This window comes from Stegostoma tigrinum, chromosome 2, assembly GCF_030684315.1.
Source record: "Stegostoma tigrinum isolate sSteTig4 chromosome 2, sSteTig4.hap1, whole genome shotgun sequence".
Taxonomy (NCBI): Eukaryota; Metazoa; Chordata; class Chondrichthyes; order Orectolobiformes; family Stegostomatidae; genus Stegostoma; species Stegostoma tigrinum.
In genome coordinates, this window is record NC_081355.1 from 22,550,010 (window position 1) to 22,567,439 (window position 17,430).

Here is a 17,430-nt window from a genome sequence, read left to right on the forward strand (position 1 = left end):
CAATGAGATGGAAAGCTGTGACCATACTGGTTTGGCTGAAATGTGTCCCACTGCTAACAAAACTGTAGAAAACTTATATCCCAAGTACCAACAGACTTTGAGAAGAAATTCAGACAGAGGGTGCAACTTAACTTTGTTCCCAGTTTGAGACAATGGAAGTATCTGGAACTGAATTGAGCCAGATTACAATACATCAGGGTATAGCTAGTTGTGACAAATCCAAGTCACACAATAGATGCTGAAATGATTAAGAAGGGATAGGTTCAAATAGAACACCTGACCTCCTAAGTTCTCAAAGATGAATCCTCACCATACATTATGGATATCACATCAAGCAAGGGAGAATGTTTAGGGAACACTAGTGGAAGTGAACTCTGATTTTCGCAACAAATCACTTGCTAAAGCCATAAGATAACAGAACAGAATTAGGTCATTCATCCCATCAGATCTGCTCTACCATTTGATCATGGCAGATATGTTGCTCAACCCCATTCTCCTGCCTTCTCCCTGCAACCCTTGATCATTTTCTTGATCTAGAACCTATCTATCTCTGCCTCACTGACTTGGACTTCACAGCCTTCTGTGGAAATGGGTTCTTCAGATTCACCACCCTCTGGATGAAGAAATTCTGCCTCTTCTGAGTTAGAAAGGATCATCCCTACACTCTGAGGCTACACCCTCAGGTTCAGGTCTTTCCTATTAGAGGAAACATTCTCCACACCCACTCGATCCAGGTGTTATAAAGTGGAGGTTGATACCACCACCACCAAAAACTGAAAGTGAGGCACCCAAAGAGGGATGCCTCACCCTGTAATCTGTTAGAAAGTAATGGGAAAGGTGGTGTGACCTGCCTTTCAGCAATTTCTAGTGGTTATACATAATGCACCCCGAACCTCATTTTACAGTCAACAATTTACTTACCTAACTTTAACAGTGAACAAATTAACTAAACCATTAACAAACCAAATAAATTCCTTCTAACTAATGACCATTCCTGAATAAAACTAGATTCTATTAGTGTGCTATTCCAATAATTACACATCCCACTTATATAAGTAAAAAAAAAGTAGAATTTAGTCTCTTGGAATTACACCCAGGTCACACATCTTCCAAGCGCTCTGTGCCTTCCCTGTCAATTCTTCAGTCAGGAATATCCATTAATTGAGATGTGGGTAACTTTGTTCTTTAGATGGTCCTATCTTTGAGACTTAGAGGTGTCTGTGAAAGCCAGCGATTCTCTCTTGTTTTCGCCTGTTAGCCCTGACAGATGGCAGTTAGCAGTCCTGTTTTTGTCCAATTGATCCCTTTTTTATACCCTTGATAATGCATCAATTACTTACAATAGGATTAGTCCTTTGCTGTCAAAACCATCAGATTTAAATTTAATTGGTTTTTGACATCTAAGTGCCTGGTTCAAAATGAATGGCTAAATTCAAATATTGTTGGCTTGGTTAAAAAAAAACACTGCTGCTTGGCTTGCTAATTGCACGGACTTTTCATACAAATGTTTCAGTTCGGGAAATGTCTGTGTACTTGCAAATTTTCAAGCTGCTGCTCACAGATATTTTTTTAAAATCTCTAAGTGTAGAAAAAACACATCATCTTTTAAAGGGACCGTGCAATGCTTTCCACCCTTGCATTTTACAAACACCAAATTCTAACATCCTGCCTCCCAAATCATAAGTGTACTACCCAACTTTGTAACAGAGGCCTGCCAGTTTCAATCAGATCTCCCTCGTTCTTCTAAATTCCAATGTGTACAGATCCAGAGACCTTAACTGTTCCTCATATGACAGACTTTTCATTCCAAGGATCATGCTTGTATACCTCTCCTGGACCCCAAATCCTTTCTTAGATACAGAACGCAAAACTGCTCACAATGTTCCAAATGTGGTCTGCTCAGAGCCTTATACAACCTCAGCAGTATAGGCAAATAAGAAAGTCCAAACTAGTCAATTATGAGCCTGTTTACTTCAGCACAGACCTGCAGGAAAATTGAGAACAGAAATCCACTAGTGAATGAAAATTGAAAATGTAAAGTATACAACTCCATGGCAGACACCATTCAGAAAAGACAAGTCATGTCGGAAGAGCGAAAGAAAGAAAAATACCTGTTCCAGCAGGGTGAAGGTTCACTGTAAAAGAATTTCATGGAATTTCAGATATTTTAATTCAGAAGAGAGCTTCAGACTTTAGCACGATGGTCAATGCAATTACCTGCTACTCAACAAACTATAATTTTTCTAAGTCTGTACAGAACATATTCGGGGAGAATAGTGTAACCTCCAAACCATCTGAATTTGTAAAGTAAAAACTTAGGCAGAGAGGAAATGTTGGTAAATGTAATGTTTAGACAAAGCATAATAGTCGCTGGGAAAAAAGTAACGTGGGGAGAGAAGCTGTAAATTGTTTGCGAAGGATCTGAAAGGGTCAATACTTGATTGAGTGCAATAAGCACATTTATTGAGATTATGTCATGATGGGAGCAAGGTCAACTGATTTAAGGAGGGGGCCTCTCAATGGCCTTTGTAACACATAAAACATCTATTCTCATAATAGCAAGTTTTGAGAAGATTTGTAGCTCAGGTTGAGTTTCTGGATGTGAGTTTGCTCTCTGAGCTTGAAGGTTAGTTTTCACTAGTTTTGAAAACTAACCTTCCAGCTCAGTGAGCAAACTCACATCCCTATTCTCATAATCTATGAATAATTGCAGAAATGTAATGCGCTATATCTTATTCACGCTACAAGACACTCCTTATTAAACTAAACAGTTGCTATTCAGACACACACTAAAGAAGATGATTATGAATGACAATACACCACACAACAATGAGGAGTTGCTGCAACATCCCTGTTTGCAAAAGGCAATCATTGGCAAGCACAGGTGAATCAGTACAATATTAGTACTGAGAGATAGAGGAACTGCTGATGCTGGAGTCAGAGACAACACAGTATGGAGCTGGATGAACACAACAGGCCAGGCAGCATCAGAGGAGTAGGAAAGTTGACATTTTGGGCCAGAACCCTTCTTCAGAAATGAAGTCGGTGCAGAACATATTTAGGGAGAATGGTGTAACCTCCAACCCATCTGAATTTGTTTTGAAGAAGGGTGCCGACCCTAAATGTCAACTTTCCTGCTGTTCTGATGCTGCCTGGCCTGCTGTGTTCCTCCAGCACCACACTGTGGGTAAGCATTCATGTCCACCTTCCCTCTAAGTCTTATGAATATATATCTCCAGGTTTCTCCCTTCATATAAGCACTTTAAGGTTGCAGAATTTACTTAAAATTGCCTCTGTTCATCCTTCCTTCAGAAGCTAATCACTTCATATTTCCCTGCAATAAATTTGATTTGCACCTGCCTGCCCATTTCACTAACCATGTCTTCCTGAAGTCTTTTACTGAGCTTCTCATGGTTCATTACAATCCTGTGTTCTTTCTGACCTTCAAAGTCTGAAATTATGCCAATAACCTACCAGTTGATCAGAATTATTTGTTTAAAAATGCTTAAAAATTAAAGTCTGCATGATTTTATGATGAAAAAATTGTCCCTGACTTGATCAAGTGCTTTGCAGACGAATCAGAGGGGATGGGGATAGTAAAATTGATGTTATGTATGTACCTTTTTTAGGAAAAACATATAAAACACCACATAAATGATTGTTTAGCAAAATAGAAATTCTTAAATTGGCGTGGTTGTGTTGTTCTGAAATTGGCTAAGGAACAGAATACAAAGAGCCGTGATGAACATTTGATTTCAAACTGCAATGAAGTGTATAGTTATGGTGCCAAAACATTCACTACTGGGGCCACTGTACTTTTTGAAGTATACTACTGAGTGGAACTTGTGTGTATAAGGCATAATCTCAGATTCTTTAGATCACAGAGAACTCAGGAATATAATGAACCAAGTACAATACAGTAACAGATTTGAAAAATGAATGGTTGGTTGTGTAAAATGGGCAGACAGGTACAAGTCAAATTTACTGCTGGGAAATATAAGTGATTTGTTTCAGTGGGAAGAACGGCTTATGTGAAGAGAAAGAACTGGGGATGTATACTCATAAGACTTTGAAGGAACCTGAACTTACGCTGTTAAAAAAGTGCACAAAATATTTGGCATTATAAATTACAGAGTAGAATACAAATGTAAGGAATGTAGGATGAATCTTTATAAAATGCTGTTGAGATCCTGGCTGGAGTATTGTGGTCAATTCTGGCCACATACTTTAGGAACAATATCAACAGAGAAGGTTTACTTGAATAGGAAAAAAGATTTCAGGTTTGTGAAAAGAATCAAGAAACTAAGCTGTTCTTCTTCAAGTAGAGAAGACCTGCAGGAAACTTGAGAGGAGTGTTGAAAATCATGGAGTGTTTGATAAGAACAAATTAAGTGACATTTTCAATTGGCAGTAATCTCAGTAACCAGAAGGCGCAGGCTGAAATAATTGACAAAGAAGCCCGAGGTGAAAAGTAGAAACATTTTCTTGATGTGGTAAGGCATGATGATCTGAATGCACTGTGAGAATTGTGAAAGTTGTGTCAACAAAAACTTTCTAAAGAAATTGGATAAGCATTTGAAAAGGAAGAATTCCGTGGCCTTTGGGAAAGAATGTCTGGAACTAATTGGAATTCTTTCAAAGAGTTGGCACTGGTATAGTGTATTATTTTAGGTTCATAGTTTTGAACCACTTCCATAACTTGTTTCTTTTTGAAAGTTAGTGAACCTGTTATATCAGAAGGTTATAATGACATCGATTTCATGCCAGCACCAAACTATAAAAATTCTCTGTTTAATACAAAATGTAGACTGTTAACTAACTAAATAAAGAACTTAACTTTTGACAACAATTTGAAAAAGATAAATGTAAACAAGTCTCATTTGCTTTTAAAATGTAATGCATCAGATGAAGTTTCTACCCTGTTCCCTCTCATCCCTTTGGCTCCACGTTCTCCATTTTGACCAGGAATTCCATCTTCTCCCTAAAACCATGACAACAAATACAGAAGAAAGGGCAGGTCATCTTCCACACTAAGTAATCTGAAGTTGGAGATAATCATATGATAAACAGGAGAAGTACCTTTCTGCCAAAGTTTCCTCGTGGTCCTCGATCTCCCTGTAGAATTAAAAAGAAACTTGTTTTGCTAATTAGACAAAAATTACCTTTATTTGTCTGTGTGGCAAAACGGTATTGGAGATGGACAACTAATCCTAATTTTGATTTTGCAACATGGCATGAAACAATAATGTTTGTTAGATTTTAAGGCTGCTGTCTTTCTGCCAAAATCGTCATCCATGCTCCCATCAAGTCATCACTTGCAGCAGTTTAACAGTAATTTCTATTTGCTTATTTGAGAAGGTTTTGCTTCATTGCATTATCTGCAACATGAAACATTCTGGAAAGATGTTTTTTGTTAGATATCACTTGTGGAATTGTAAAAATCTTCTAAAGAATAGCTTCTTGATTTCACTAGACCTATGAATCGAGGAGGAGCGCAGTTGGAGTCATTGTAACTGTAATCACCCAATGGAAATGAGTGGTGTGCTTTTAAAGTGTCCTAGAAGTTAATTATTTGCTGGATGCTGACAAAATGCCATTGAGGCACTTCCAAAGAGGCAGCAAAGTTGCATTTCCAAAACACGTTAACCTTTAGTTTAAATGGGCTACTCAGGACCTGACAACATGTTGGGCCTTAAAATAAGCTTTAGCAGGCCTAAGTGGGACATTGTGAAGAGCATTGGAAAGCTGATGAGCTTTGCATCTTCCTTGCGGAGCCATAAGGCGAAGAAGTAGAAGTTCCCCTCTAGGCCTCAAGCATACAACTTAGATCTTTCCCGAACTTGATATCCTTTCACTTCCTCTAACACGATATCAAAACTCAGAATTCCCCTCTCAACACTTTCTTGAATGCAATGGATAGTCAAAGGGTCGCTCCCATGTCTGAAGGCCAGCCCTCACTTTATTCCTACTCCCTAACCAGAACATGCAGGGCTGTGCATTGTTTTGTTTTTGAAACCTGGCTGTAAAATTATCTGGTATCATTGTGGACAAAAACTAATTGAGGCCAGTGGTTATCCACCATAAACCTAGTGGATGTGAAAGACCCTCTCCTGACTTTCCCACTTTGCAGGATTAGAATTACAGAAAGTATTTTGATATCTTTCTCATTCTATTAAGCAACATTACATTTTTAATGTTCTTACTGTATTTCCATATTTCAAAATGGAGTCATGAGAGAAAATTAACACGATCTAATTATTTGGGGTTTAATATTATCTGCCACAAAAATCTGACTTATTTTCTTATTGTACTATTGAAAGTCATCAATTCTGTTAAAATGAATGGGCTACTTAGGACTACAGTGAAAAATGAAACATCTAATTGGGGATTTCTTTCAGTTGAAGCATTGCAAAATAACAAAAGAAATCTAATTTTGAATGCTTTCTAACACTAATAATAATTCTGTTCCAACAGAAAATAAAGTACATTTGTTGCATACACATCATTAACCTTGAGAATCTGTTTTAAGTAACACAAGAATGAGATGAATACTGCAATCATTATTTTGAGAGAGAATTTCTTTGTATAAGTGCAGCATTCATAATTTCCTTACTTTCGGAACTAAGGGAAGTGCTTGACTCCTTTTATGTACAAAAGTCCCCTTCAAAAGTCTTATTATTTGGTGAATTCTTGATCCATAAACAGTACTGATCTCTTCCATTTCTTACTTGTCTTCATGATAGTTTTGGAAAATAAATGACATTGCCCATGATGCATGATCCCATGTACATGAATGTGCGTTTTTCTGTGAGAGATTGTTAGTTAGTGACAATTCATTGGTGCAATTGGTCAAAGTGAGATTCTACCATTCTCAATAATGAATCAACAGGTTCAGGTACCGATCTTAAAACAGAAAGTAGAAAGAGAAGGTATGATTTTGCAACATGGAACTATAGAATATGAATGATGAATTTTTTTTGCTACCTTTTTCCCTTTTTGGCCTTGAGGTCCAATTCCATCTTTGCCATCCATCCCCTGCGTGGTAAAGAATATCATGTTGATATGTTATCTAACCATTTATACCTTTCCTGATAGAATTTAACAGGAGTAAATCCAATTCTTTGCAGTTTTCTGCAACATCTTATACTGACCAGTGCTTGGCAGAAAATCAGTGACTGTGTAAGTTAGATATTGCTTCAACAAACAAGATCAATAAATTGCAATAGTTGCCCCAATTTTAGTTTTCTGTGAACTTATCAAAGACCGTGGCATCGTGATCAACGGGCTCTATTTTCCACAAGGAAAAGTGAATCTAATAGGAGTAGCTCAGTGGCTCAGTGGTTAGCATTGCTGCATCACAGCACCAGGGACCCAGGTTCAATCCCACCCTTGGGTGACTGACTGGAGTTTGCATTCTCCCCATATCTGTGTGGGTTTCCTCCCACAGTCCAAAGGTTTGCAGGTTGGGTGGATTGGCAATGCCACATTGCCCATAGTGTCCTGGGATGTGCAGGCAGGCTAGTTGGGTTATAGGTTTACAGGCTGGATCTGGATGGGATGTTCTTCAGAGGGTTGGTGTGGACTTGATGGGCCCAATGGGCTGCCTCCATACTGTAGGCACTCTATGAACTAGTATTAGATTCAGATTTGTACTGAGACATTAGCTCCAGTATTGATAGCAGGGTTTTGTTGAGCAAGCAGTAGAGTTTTGGTGAGGAAAGCCCAAATTCTAAGCGTCTCAGTGTGGATACAGGGAGTATATTTTGCCTCTACAACATGATTCCTGCCGAGAAGTCAACCTGGAGGCCCAAGATAAGGAGCTTGAAGATGATGGTAGGAGTGTGATGGGTGGATTGGGATGAATGGAGAGTCTGATCCCCATCCTTTGAGAGATTGAAAACAGAGACTTTGATTAAAGGTGGGTGGGGAGAAATTAAAGGGAGATAGTGAAGTTTGGAAAGTTTACGGTAGCTCCTCCTTGCCTATAAGCAGTGCTGTAAAGACATTTCCCTCCTCCAGGAGGCTGTCCTCACTTTCATTTAGCTGTCAGGATCACCACTTGTCCAGTCACAGTTAAATCTATCAAGCAGGCTAAACCTGAGGATGTCAGCCTCCTCCTTCAAATAGCCAAATAGCCACCAGCCTCCTGGGAGCAGCAGGATATGTGTGGCTTAATATTAAGACTTTTACAATGTGCCTTCTTTGCCTCATTTCTGTTTAACTTGCAAATTGTTAGTTTGGTGGTTGCAATTAGGCTCGGGGTCCGTAAAACATGAATAGCTCACAAGAATCCAACCCTTCCATTTTTGGGCAATTACAATTACACCCTTTCAATTCAGTAATATGATTCATCTTCAATTAACATCTACTGGGTACCCCAGAATTAGAACAGTCATCCTGATAGAAGTGATAATGGGAACTGCAGATGCTGGAGAATCCAAGATAATAAAATGTGAGGCTGGATGAACACAGCAGGCCCAGCAGCATCTCAGGAGCACAAAAGCTGATGTTTTGGCCTAGACCCTTCATCAGAGATGGGGATGGGGTGAGGGTTCTGGAATAAATAGGGAGAGAGGGGGCGGCGGACCGAAGATGGAGAGAAAAGAAGATAGGTGGAGAGGAGAGTATGGGTGGGGGGTAGGGAGGGGATAGGTCAGTCCAGGGCTGGTTTTGGGATGTGGTGGGGGAAGGGGAGATTTTGAAGCTGGTGAAGTCCACATTGATACCATTGGGCTGCAGGGTTCCCAAGTGGAATATGAGTTGCTGTTCCTGCAACCTTCAGGTGGCATCATTGTGGCACTGCAGGAGGCCCATGATGGACATGTCATCTAAAGAATGGGAGGGGGAGTGGAAATGGTTTGCGACTGGGAGGTGCAGTTGTTTATTGCGAACCAAGCGGAGGTGTTCTGCAAAGCGGTCCCCAAGCCTCCGCTTGGTTTCCTCAATGTAGAGGAAGCCAATGCATCCCAAAACCAGCCCAGTTCGTCCCCTCCCCCCACTGCACCACACAACCAGCCCAGCTCTTCCCCTCCACCCACTGCATCCCAAAACCAGTCCAACCTGTCTCTGCTTCCCTAACCTGTTCTTCCTCTCACCCATCCCTTCCTCCCACCCCAAGCCGCACCCCCATCTCCTACCTACTAACCTCATCCCACCTCCTTGACCTGTCCGTCTTCCCTGGACCGACCTATCCCCTCCCTACCTCCCCACCCATACTCTCCTCTCCACCTATCTTCTTTTCTCTCCATCTTCGGTCCGCCTCCCCCTCTCTCCTTATTTATTCCAGAACCGTCACCACATCCCCCTCTCTGATGAAGGGTCTAGGCCCGAAACATCAGCTTTTGTGCTCCTGAGATGCTGCTTGGCCTGCTGTGTTCTTCTAGCCTCACATTTTATTATCCTGGTAGAATATTGGCTAAGTATTAAAACTTCAGTTGTAAAGGCTGCAAGTGGTGTTAATCTTGATAAGATGTGTTGAATATCATGTTGCTGGATCATATGGAGGTCATATTCCTCTTATGGTCCTGTAGTACTCCGATTCACTCAATTTCAGATTCTTCATGGAGAGGGTTTGAAGCAATATAAAGAATTTCATTAGCCTTATATCTTGGGTTCTTAAAACCAAAGGATGAATGGTGTGGCAAAGGTTTAAATGTAATATTATTAATTGGAAACTTGAGTTCTAAAGCTGAGGTAAATGTTTATCTGGTTTTCAGTTCTGTGAAGGTGATTTTTTTAAGGATCGGAAACTCTTTGTTTAGCATTAAAATTTCATTCCCAAGAAAGTTTGTAATGTAAGCTAAGTAAAATGGTGAGTTAATTGCTGATGTGTTTACTAAGTTAATAAACCAAGCCACAAACGGTCCAGGTTAGAGATAGTAAAATGTCTCAGCAAAAGGGAAGTTTAGTTTTGGCAGATTCCAAATCATTGAAGCTGGAAATAATTTTAAAATTGTTTTAACAAGATTAGGCTGGAAAAGCTTTGAGCTTTTCTTAGAATTTGGTGGGAAAATTTCAATAAGTTAACTTGTGTCTCTGTGAGAGACGTTAACTGAAAGATTCACATATGGCAAACGTTTAGAAATTCATGGACAGAAAATACTTCTGATCCTGTCAGTTCTGTAAGAAACCTTAAATTGAGATTTGAAGTAATAATGTGCAAGGGTCGACTCCAATCTCTCCAAATTTTCATATTTACATGGTTTTGATTTTGCTCTATTTTCTATGGTGTAATTAACTTTGAGTTTAAGAGTTGGGAAGTCATGTTGCGACTGTACAGGACATTAGCTAGGCCACTTTTGGAATACTAAATTTAATCCTGGTCTCCCTGCTGTAGGAAAAAATGTTGTTTAAACAGCAACTTTAAAAGTTTCAAAAAAGATCTCCAAGGATGTTGCCAGCCCTCGATAGTTTGAGTTGTGGGGAGAGGTTGAATAGGCTGGGGCTATTTTCCCTGGTGCACCAGAGTCTGAGGAGTGACTATATAGAAGTTTGTAAGATCATGAGGGGCATAGATAGCATGAATAGCCAAGGTCTTTTCGCCAGGGTGGGGGAGTCCAAAACTAGAGGGTTTAAGGTAAGAGGGGAAAGATTTAAAAAGGACCTAAGGAGCAACATTTTCATGCGGAATTTGGTGTGTGAATGGAATGAACTGCCAGAGGGAGTGGTGGAGATTGGTACAATTACAATATTTAAAAGGCATCAGGAAGGCTACACAAATAGGAAGTGTTTAAAATGATATGGGCCAAATGCTAGCAAATGGGGCTAGATTAATTTAGGATGGCATGGATGAGTTGGACTGAATGGTCTGTTTCTGTGCTGTATGTCTCTATGACTCTATAACTTGTGTTCCTTTGTTAAAAGCATATTGGAAGCCTCATGTGTATATGCTTAGTGTTTGGCCATCATAATAGCAAAACTACAAAAAATGAAAAGACCTATCAAGTCAGATTTCACTCTGGGATCTGACTTGACCAGTATTACCATGAGCTGCAATTATTCAAGTAGTTTTGGGCCGTTACTCTTCAGAGTTTAGAAGAATGAAAAGGATTTTGTTACATCGTGTGAGAATCTGAGGAGTTTTGACAGGAGACATTGAAATGGTGTTTCCCTTTCTGGGGGAATCTAGAATTAGGGGCATATTTTTAAAATAAGGGACTTTCTCTTTAAATCAGATTTGAGATGGAACCTCTTCTCTCAGAGCATTGTTAGACCTGCAAATTCACTTCCAAAACAATTACTGGATCACTGACTATACTCAAAAGTGAGTGTGCCAGAGTTTGAACGTCAAAGAGGTGAAGGATTCTGGAGATGAGACTAAAAAGTGACAGTAAGGCCACAATCTAGTCAGCTATCAGTGCTCCTCATCTACAGTGCTTCTGATTAATTTTAATCCTGAGATTTTGCAGCCTTCATGTCAGGAGTTTGGAAACGTTCACAGTAGCTAAGTGTGAATGACAATGGAGGTGACTGGTGATTAAACCTAATCTGCAATCATATAAATTGCACATGGTCCAAAGCTTTAAAGTGTATGAATGGAAAAGATATTTTTTACATGCAATGTTTATGCTACATAGCCACAAGAGGGAAGCAAAACACCATTTTTAAAAATATTTGCAACTGGATCGCAAATTCTTATTGCTACTGATTGTCATCCAAGTGTAAGTCAGAAATAATAATAACTGAGTCTGCAATAATATATTCACTCAGCTAACTTCCAAATTAGAAAGGGTAGAGGTGAACCTGATTTATGGTTGACAGCTTACAGACCTGATACTGAGAGAAAGGTGGGGAGGGCTTTTGGGAATGCCAGATGGGAAGAAATACAGTAAGGCCAAGGGCATTGCTCCTACTCAAACCAATAGCTGTAGCTGGCGCGGTGTGGGGACAATCTCAAAGAGGGAGGCCAATATCACAAATGGGGGACGAGATGCTTTTTTGAGGGACTCCAGGGCAATACAAGTGCCATAAAAACCCACCTGGAGTGAGCTGTGCTGGTCTCCATTTCACTTCCGGGCTTCTAAATACTTGGGGAAGCATGGTGCGCAGTGGTTAAAGTTGAATTCTCCATCTGCTATCGGAGCATGCTTTATATTTATGATGAAGTATCCATCTAATCTGAGACAGATATTTCACGCACCCACAAATAACACTGCAAATATGGTCCCTAAATGGCAACAGTTTAACCTCTTCCTGCACATTTTGGGAGTGTTAATATTCAGCTGCACATATCCAAACCATATAGACAAGCTTCACTGCTGCTTAGGATTTTCTCATTAGCGTTCTGAGCTCTGCTGTCAAGTTCAAATGGGGTTGGAAAGCCCGCAGAATGCAGCAAACAGTTACCCAATTGTGATAATTTTTCCCCAGTCAGGTCATTAAGGATAAAAGGTTGTAGAACCTAGAGATATGAAGGGTCTAGGAACGAAACGTCAGCTTTTGTGCTCCTGAGATGCTGCTTGGCCTCCTGTGTTCATCCAGCTCCACACTTTGTTATCTTGGATTCTCCAGCATCGGCAGTTCCCATTATCTCTGATCCAGTTAAGGGCTTCCCGTTTTGACAAGAGAAATAGTCAGTAAACAAGGTAAATGGTGCCCACTCTCCAGCTTCTCTTTAGGTAAAAAGCTCTGGAACTTTTGGTGCTGTGGCGGTATCATTACTTCTAAGCCAGGATGCCCAGGTTCAAAGCCTTACCTGCTCCAGAGATAACATTGAGGAACAGGGTTGATTCGAAAATTTCTTTGAGCGAAGAAGTGTTTTGTAGGGTAGAGTGTTGAAGGGGTGATGCTAGAATGGGTGCTTGTAGGTCAATCAACAGGGCAGCCTACAACTCCTGCTGCATCCAGTCAGGTGGGCAGGGAAGGCTTCAGCAGGACATGGCTAGAATGTTGTTTGCACTCTTCTGCCACTGGGAGGCCACTTTCTCGCAGTTAACCTGGAGGCTGACTGGAATGATCTCAAACCATTTCTGTTAATTGGCTTTCAGTGGTGGTTACCCTGTGGTCACTAGTCCAGAGGCCTAAAGGGAGCTGGTGACTCAGTACACTGACAAGCAGGTCGACCTTTAGCTTCTGTCCTCCTCCAGATCCCAACTTTTGCGGGAACTAAAAATCGTATCTATGGTTTCAGTGCATCTCACGCTCCAATTCACTGGTCCAGACGCAATGGTCAGAACCTCATGCCTTTGACTGGGCGAGTTTGGTGGCAGGGAGACCACTTAGTCATGGCCACCTTCCCACCTCCATGTGGATTAAGTGCACAATTGGAAAGCTTGTGGATCGCCTTCCCGACTTGCTGCCACCTGAGGCCCTTGAGTGGGCTAATAATGCTCACATGAGGTCCTCATCCCACTGGTCTGGCTATGAAGTCAGCAATCAGGAGGGAGCTCAATATGCAGCCAGTGATATAATTTGAAGTGTTTGCTGGAGGGATCCCATGGATGCCTGTCTTCAAAGGCACTCAGAGAATTGATCGGGGTGGGGGGGGGGGCAGCATCAGGATGGGGTTGCTTGCTGAGAGCCACCTATCTGCCCTTTGCTGCCAGCCGCTTGCTATTCCTTCCAAGCAGCGCCTTTCCCACTTGTAGCCTGAACATCTCCTTGATGTGAGGCCTCAGTGTTTGCAGTACTAGCAACAGCCACCACCTAAGGCAGTGCTGAGTATGGAAGAGATGCCTCAGATTGGCTGGACATGACCTCTTCTTCCAGGGTCCTTGACCCAGGGGAAAGGGACACAGGTGCTGCGCTGGGGAAGGGCTGAGTGCCTGAGTGGTTCAAGATGGGGAGGATCTACCCGAAAACATGTGGCTTGGTCTCACTGGCTCTCCAGGGATTAAGATGCTGGTCACCACCAGAATATGTCATACTATATGAAAGATACACGTCATAATCATTGGTAACCAGGCCTTTCCTGTGCTGTTAGTGAATTTCAGCTGGGTGGTATGAAGGAACAACTGGTTTTGCTCTTATACTTGCACAGCAAGCCAACACAAACCATCCCGGCACACACAATTTTTTAGATATTTCTTTGAATCTCTAATAAGATTAGATGACAGCCAATGTATGAAAACATACTGGGGGTGGAGTTGTGGCACATAATTGCACTTTTACTGCGTTTGGCTGAATGGCCTTTTCCAAATCATTTTTTCCATGTTGTTGTAATCGCTATTTGTAGGATATGCCATGCTGTGTCTCATCAAACTTTCTGGATTGAGAGGGGCAAAAGCTGAGGGAAAAATTGAGTGCAACAAGACAAGCCTTTCAGCAAATAGCATGATGGATGCCTGTGCATAATTAGATACATCCAGCCAAATTGTGACGTGTCCTGTTTCAGTAGAGGAGCAGAAAATGTTCAAAAAGACTACATTTTGTTTTAGATCAAACAGTTTACCTCTAATCTGGAATTCTTGACATACAATCTCACACAAACTTTGCCTGCCTCATCCGACACACTGTGCAAGATTAGAAAGTGCCCATTATCGATTGCTTTTTTTCCCTGTCCACCAGCTCTTTCTCGGTGGCTCTATGTGGTGGAGGGTGGATTTTCCAAGATAGTTTTGTGGTTTCCCACCATTATCCTGGCGAGCGACTGACAAAACCCTGGAGGGATGATATAATCAACTGCTTACACAATCCATCCACACCTTCTGCTGAATTCGCAGCAGGGGATTGGATCACCTGTGAATACTTCCATTGTTCAATAGGGACTGGGTCTGTAAGTTTATTTCCATGCTTTGACTATTAGCCACACATTGGCACCGGAAATAAATTATAAAGGCTTCATATATAATAAAAATCTTACCATTAGCCCACGAGATCCTGTTGGTCCCCTTTCACCTTTCTCCCCTTGATGTCCAGGTTCACCCTGTTAAATAAATGCCATGCGATCATCAATGAGTGCAGGCACCAGATTTCGCAATTCCTTTAAATGCAGCAAGTGGAATATATGAGCTATAGTTATCTCAATGGAAGCAGACATCCTTTGTGATGTTAGTGAGGTATATACAAATGGCCAGGATACCAAGAAGAACACCGTTGACCGTTCTTGGAAAAGAGTGCCAAGGCAACTTTGAAATCCATTTCAGAGGACAGAGCTTAATTTCTCATTCCAAAGGCTGTGCTTCCAGCAGTGTGGAACTCTCTCTTGCCTCCACGAGGGATGGCCTCCTCTTTTTTGTTCCCATGTTTTTGCTCATTTTTCCAAGTGGGTCTCAAACTCACAACTTTCTAAAGCAAGAGGTAAGATTGAACCACCTACTAAATTATAGTCAGCACCGCACAGCAGTCATTTGCCAAGATACCTTGGACTGCAATTCCCTTTTCCGTGAAATCTACTACCCATAATGTCAAGGGTAGCAGATTCATGAGAACACATGACATGTAAGTACCTCTCCAAATCATACTTTATGCTGAATTAGGAATATATCATTATTCCTTCAGTTCAAATCCTGAAGGTCCCTTCCAAACATCACTTTCAGGTCACTGTACCACAAGGGCTGCAGCAGTTCAAAAAGGCAACTCAATACTATAGTGATTACAATGAGGTTAGCCAGTTGGATCTCAGAGTATGCGTTCCCTGACGGGACCTGATTAAAAGCCCCAATCAGGGAGCCCTGACTGACAGATATACACAGGCACGTCAGAGGTTCTGCTCAGCCCGGGAGCTGGCTCTGAGGGAGCTGGATCAATGTCAAGGGATCTTCATACATAACTGAAGGGTGGCTTTGTGATAAGATACCAGCTTCTGTTGAGTTATTTCAGTGGCGATGAGAGAAAAGCATGTTCCTTAAGAAATTCGCTCACGAGTCTTAGAGTTGTGGTAAGCACTTCTGGCATTGTTCTATTATTTGGGATGCCTGACTCATTCGATCCTGCCGTGGAAGACTGGGCTCAGTATGTGGAAAGAGTTATTTTATCTGGGCACATGACATGGGGACAAATGAAAAGTAACAAGTAATTCTTCTAACAGCTTGTAGACCCACAATGTTTTTGGTCATTAGGAATCCAAAATTCCCCGATACTAAAACCTTTCAAGAGTAGACAGATTTAGTTAGGGAATATTACAAACCCAAGCCTCCTCTACTTCTGAGAAGCTATCAGTTTTCCTCAGCAATTTGAGAACCGGGGAATCTGTATCAGGATTTTTGGTTAAGACAACTGGCAGAGATGTGTGGCTTTGGTTTAACCCTTAAGGAGATGCTGAGACACCATCTGGTATGTGGGATTAATGATGTAACCATGCAAAACCACTTATTAGCTGAAGCCCAACCGGACTTCAAACAGGCACCACTCCTGCCTTTATCACTGTAAATTGTGACATGTGGAGCATATGAGTTGCAGGGTATTCTGATGGAAGCGGACATCCTGTTCAGTCTAGCTGAGCTTAGAGAACACCACTTGAGTTAAGGCAATTGCAGAGCCTCACTCAGGACATATCCTGAACAGAGGGACTCTAGGTCAGCCCATAGCAGAACCCCAAGCAAAGCCAAGCCTTGGCTAAATGGTTAAAATTTTCATCGGGATCTGGGCTGGCAAGCCATTGTAGTTGCTTCCGGTATGTGGACTCAAGACAGCAAAAGAATCCCACTTGACCTAAGTTGAGTAATAGTACTCATGGGTCAGTACCCGGGAGAGTGCACACCCTGGAAAGTCGACTTACATCTGGTTTGGAGCACTTAAATTGCTTAGCAACATCCAAATCAAAACCTAGCAAAATAAACATCTGGTTAAATTGTCACCCGGTTCTAATGGAGGTTAATATTGTTGAGATAATGGCCATTTTGGTGATCGCAGAACCAATCTTTAACAAAATTCTCTCTAGGCTCCAACCATTAAGTTTGCACAAGATCTTGGCTACACTGAAGTCCTGTACTGGGAAACCTCTACAAATTAAACATACAACTTTGGTTCTGGTCTCTTATGAGAAACAGATGGTCAGTTATCACTGATTGAAGTAAAAGGCTTGGGCCTAAGCCTGATGGGGTGAAATTGGTTGAGAAAGATTCACCTTAATTGGGTCAACATTTTTCAGTTGGAAAATGGGTGCCTGAACGAAGTACCAAATAAACACCCAGGTGTTTTTCAGAAAGGTCTAGGGACTATCAAAGGAACGAAGACAACCTAGCATATTGGCCAAGAAGCAATTTCATGACTCTGCAGGACCCGTACAGTGCCATTTGACTTATGTGCAAAAGTAAATGCAGAGATCAGGAGGCTGGAAAGTGAAAGAACAATCAAACCAGTCCAGTTTGTGGAATGGGCAGTGCTGATTGTACTGATTGTGAAACCCGATTGGTCAGTTCACCTCTGTCGGGATTTTAAAACAAGTGTTAAACCACTTCTCAGAGCTGCATTAATGCCTAATCCATCGCAGAGAGAATTCATATGCAAAGCTGGCAGGGAGGCTGTCCTTCACAAAGCTGGACATGTGCC

General features: G+C 41.4%; 1 protein-coding gene across 2 annotated transcripts in view; it reads right to left on the reverse strand.

The window, feature by feature from the left end:
* Positions 1–17,430, reverse strand: part of LOC125462503 (collagen alpha-3(VI) chain-like) — a 146,759-nt gene that overhangs the window by 26,252 nt on the left and 103,077 nt on the right. For both annotated transcript variants that reach the window (XM_048552613.2, XM_048552623.2), the window contains 4 exons: positions 14,801–14,863; positions 6,985–7,035; positions 5,080–5,115; positions 4,919–4,981 (listed from right to left, as the gene is read on the reverse strand). In XM_048552613.2, coding sequence (XP_048408570.1) covers positions 4,919–4,981; positions 5,080–5,115; positions 6,985–7,035; positions 14,801–14,863 — 213 coding nt within the window. The remainder of the gene's footprint in view (positions 1–4,918; positions 4,982–5,079; positions 5,116–6,984; positions 7,036–14,800; positions 14,864–17,430) is intronic.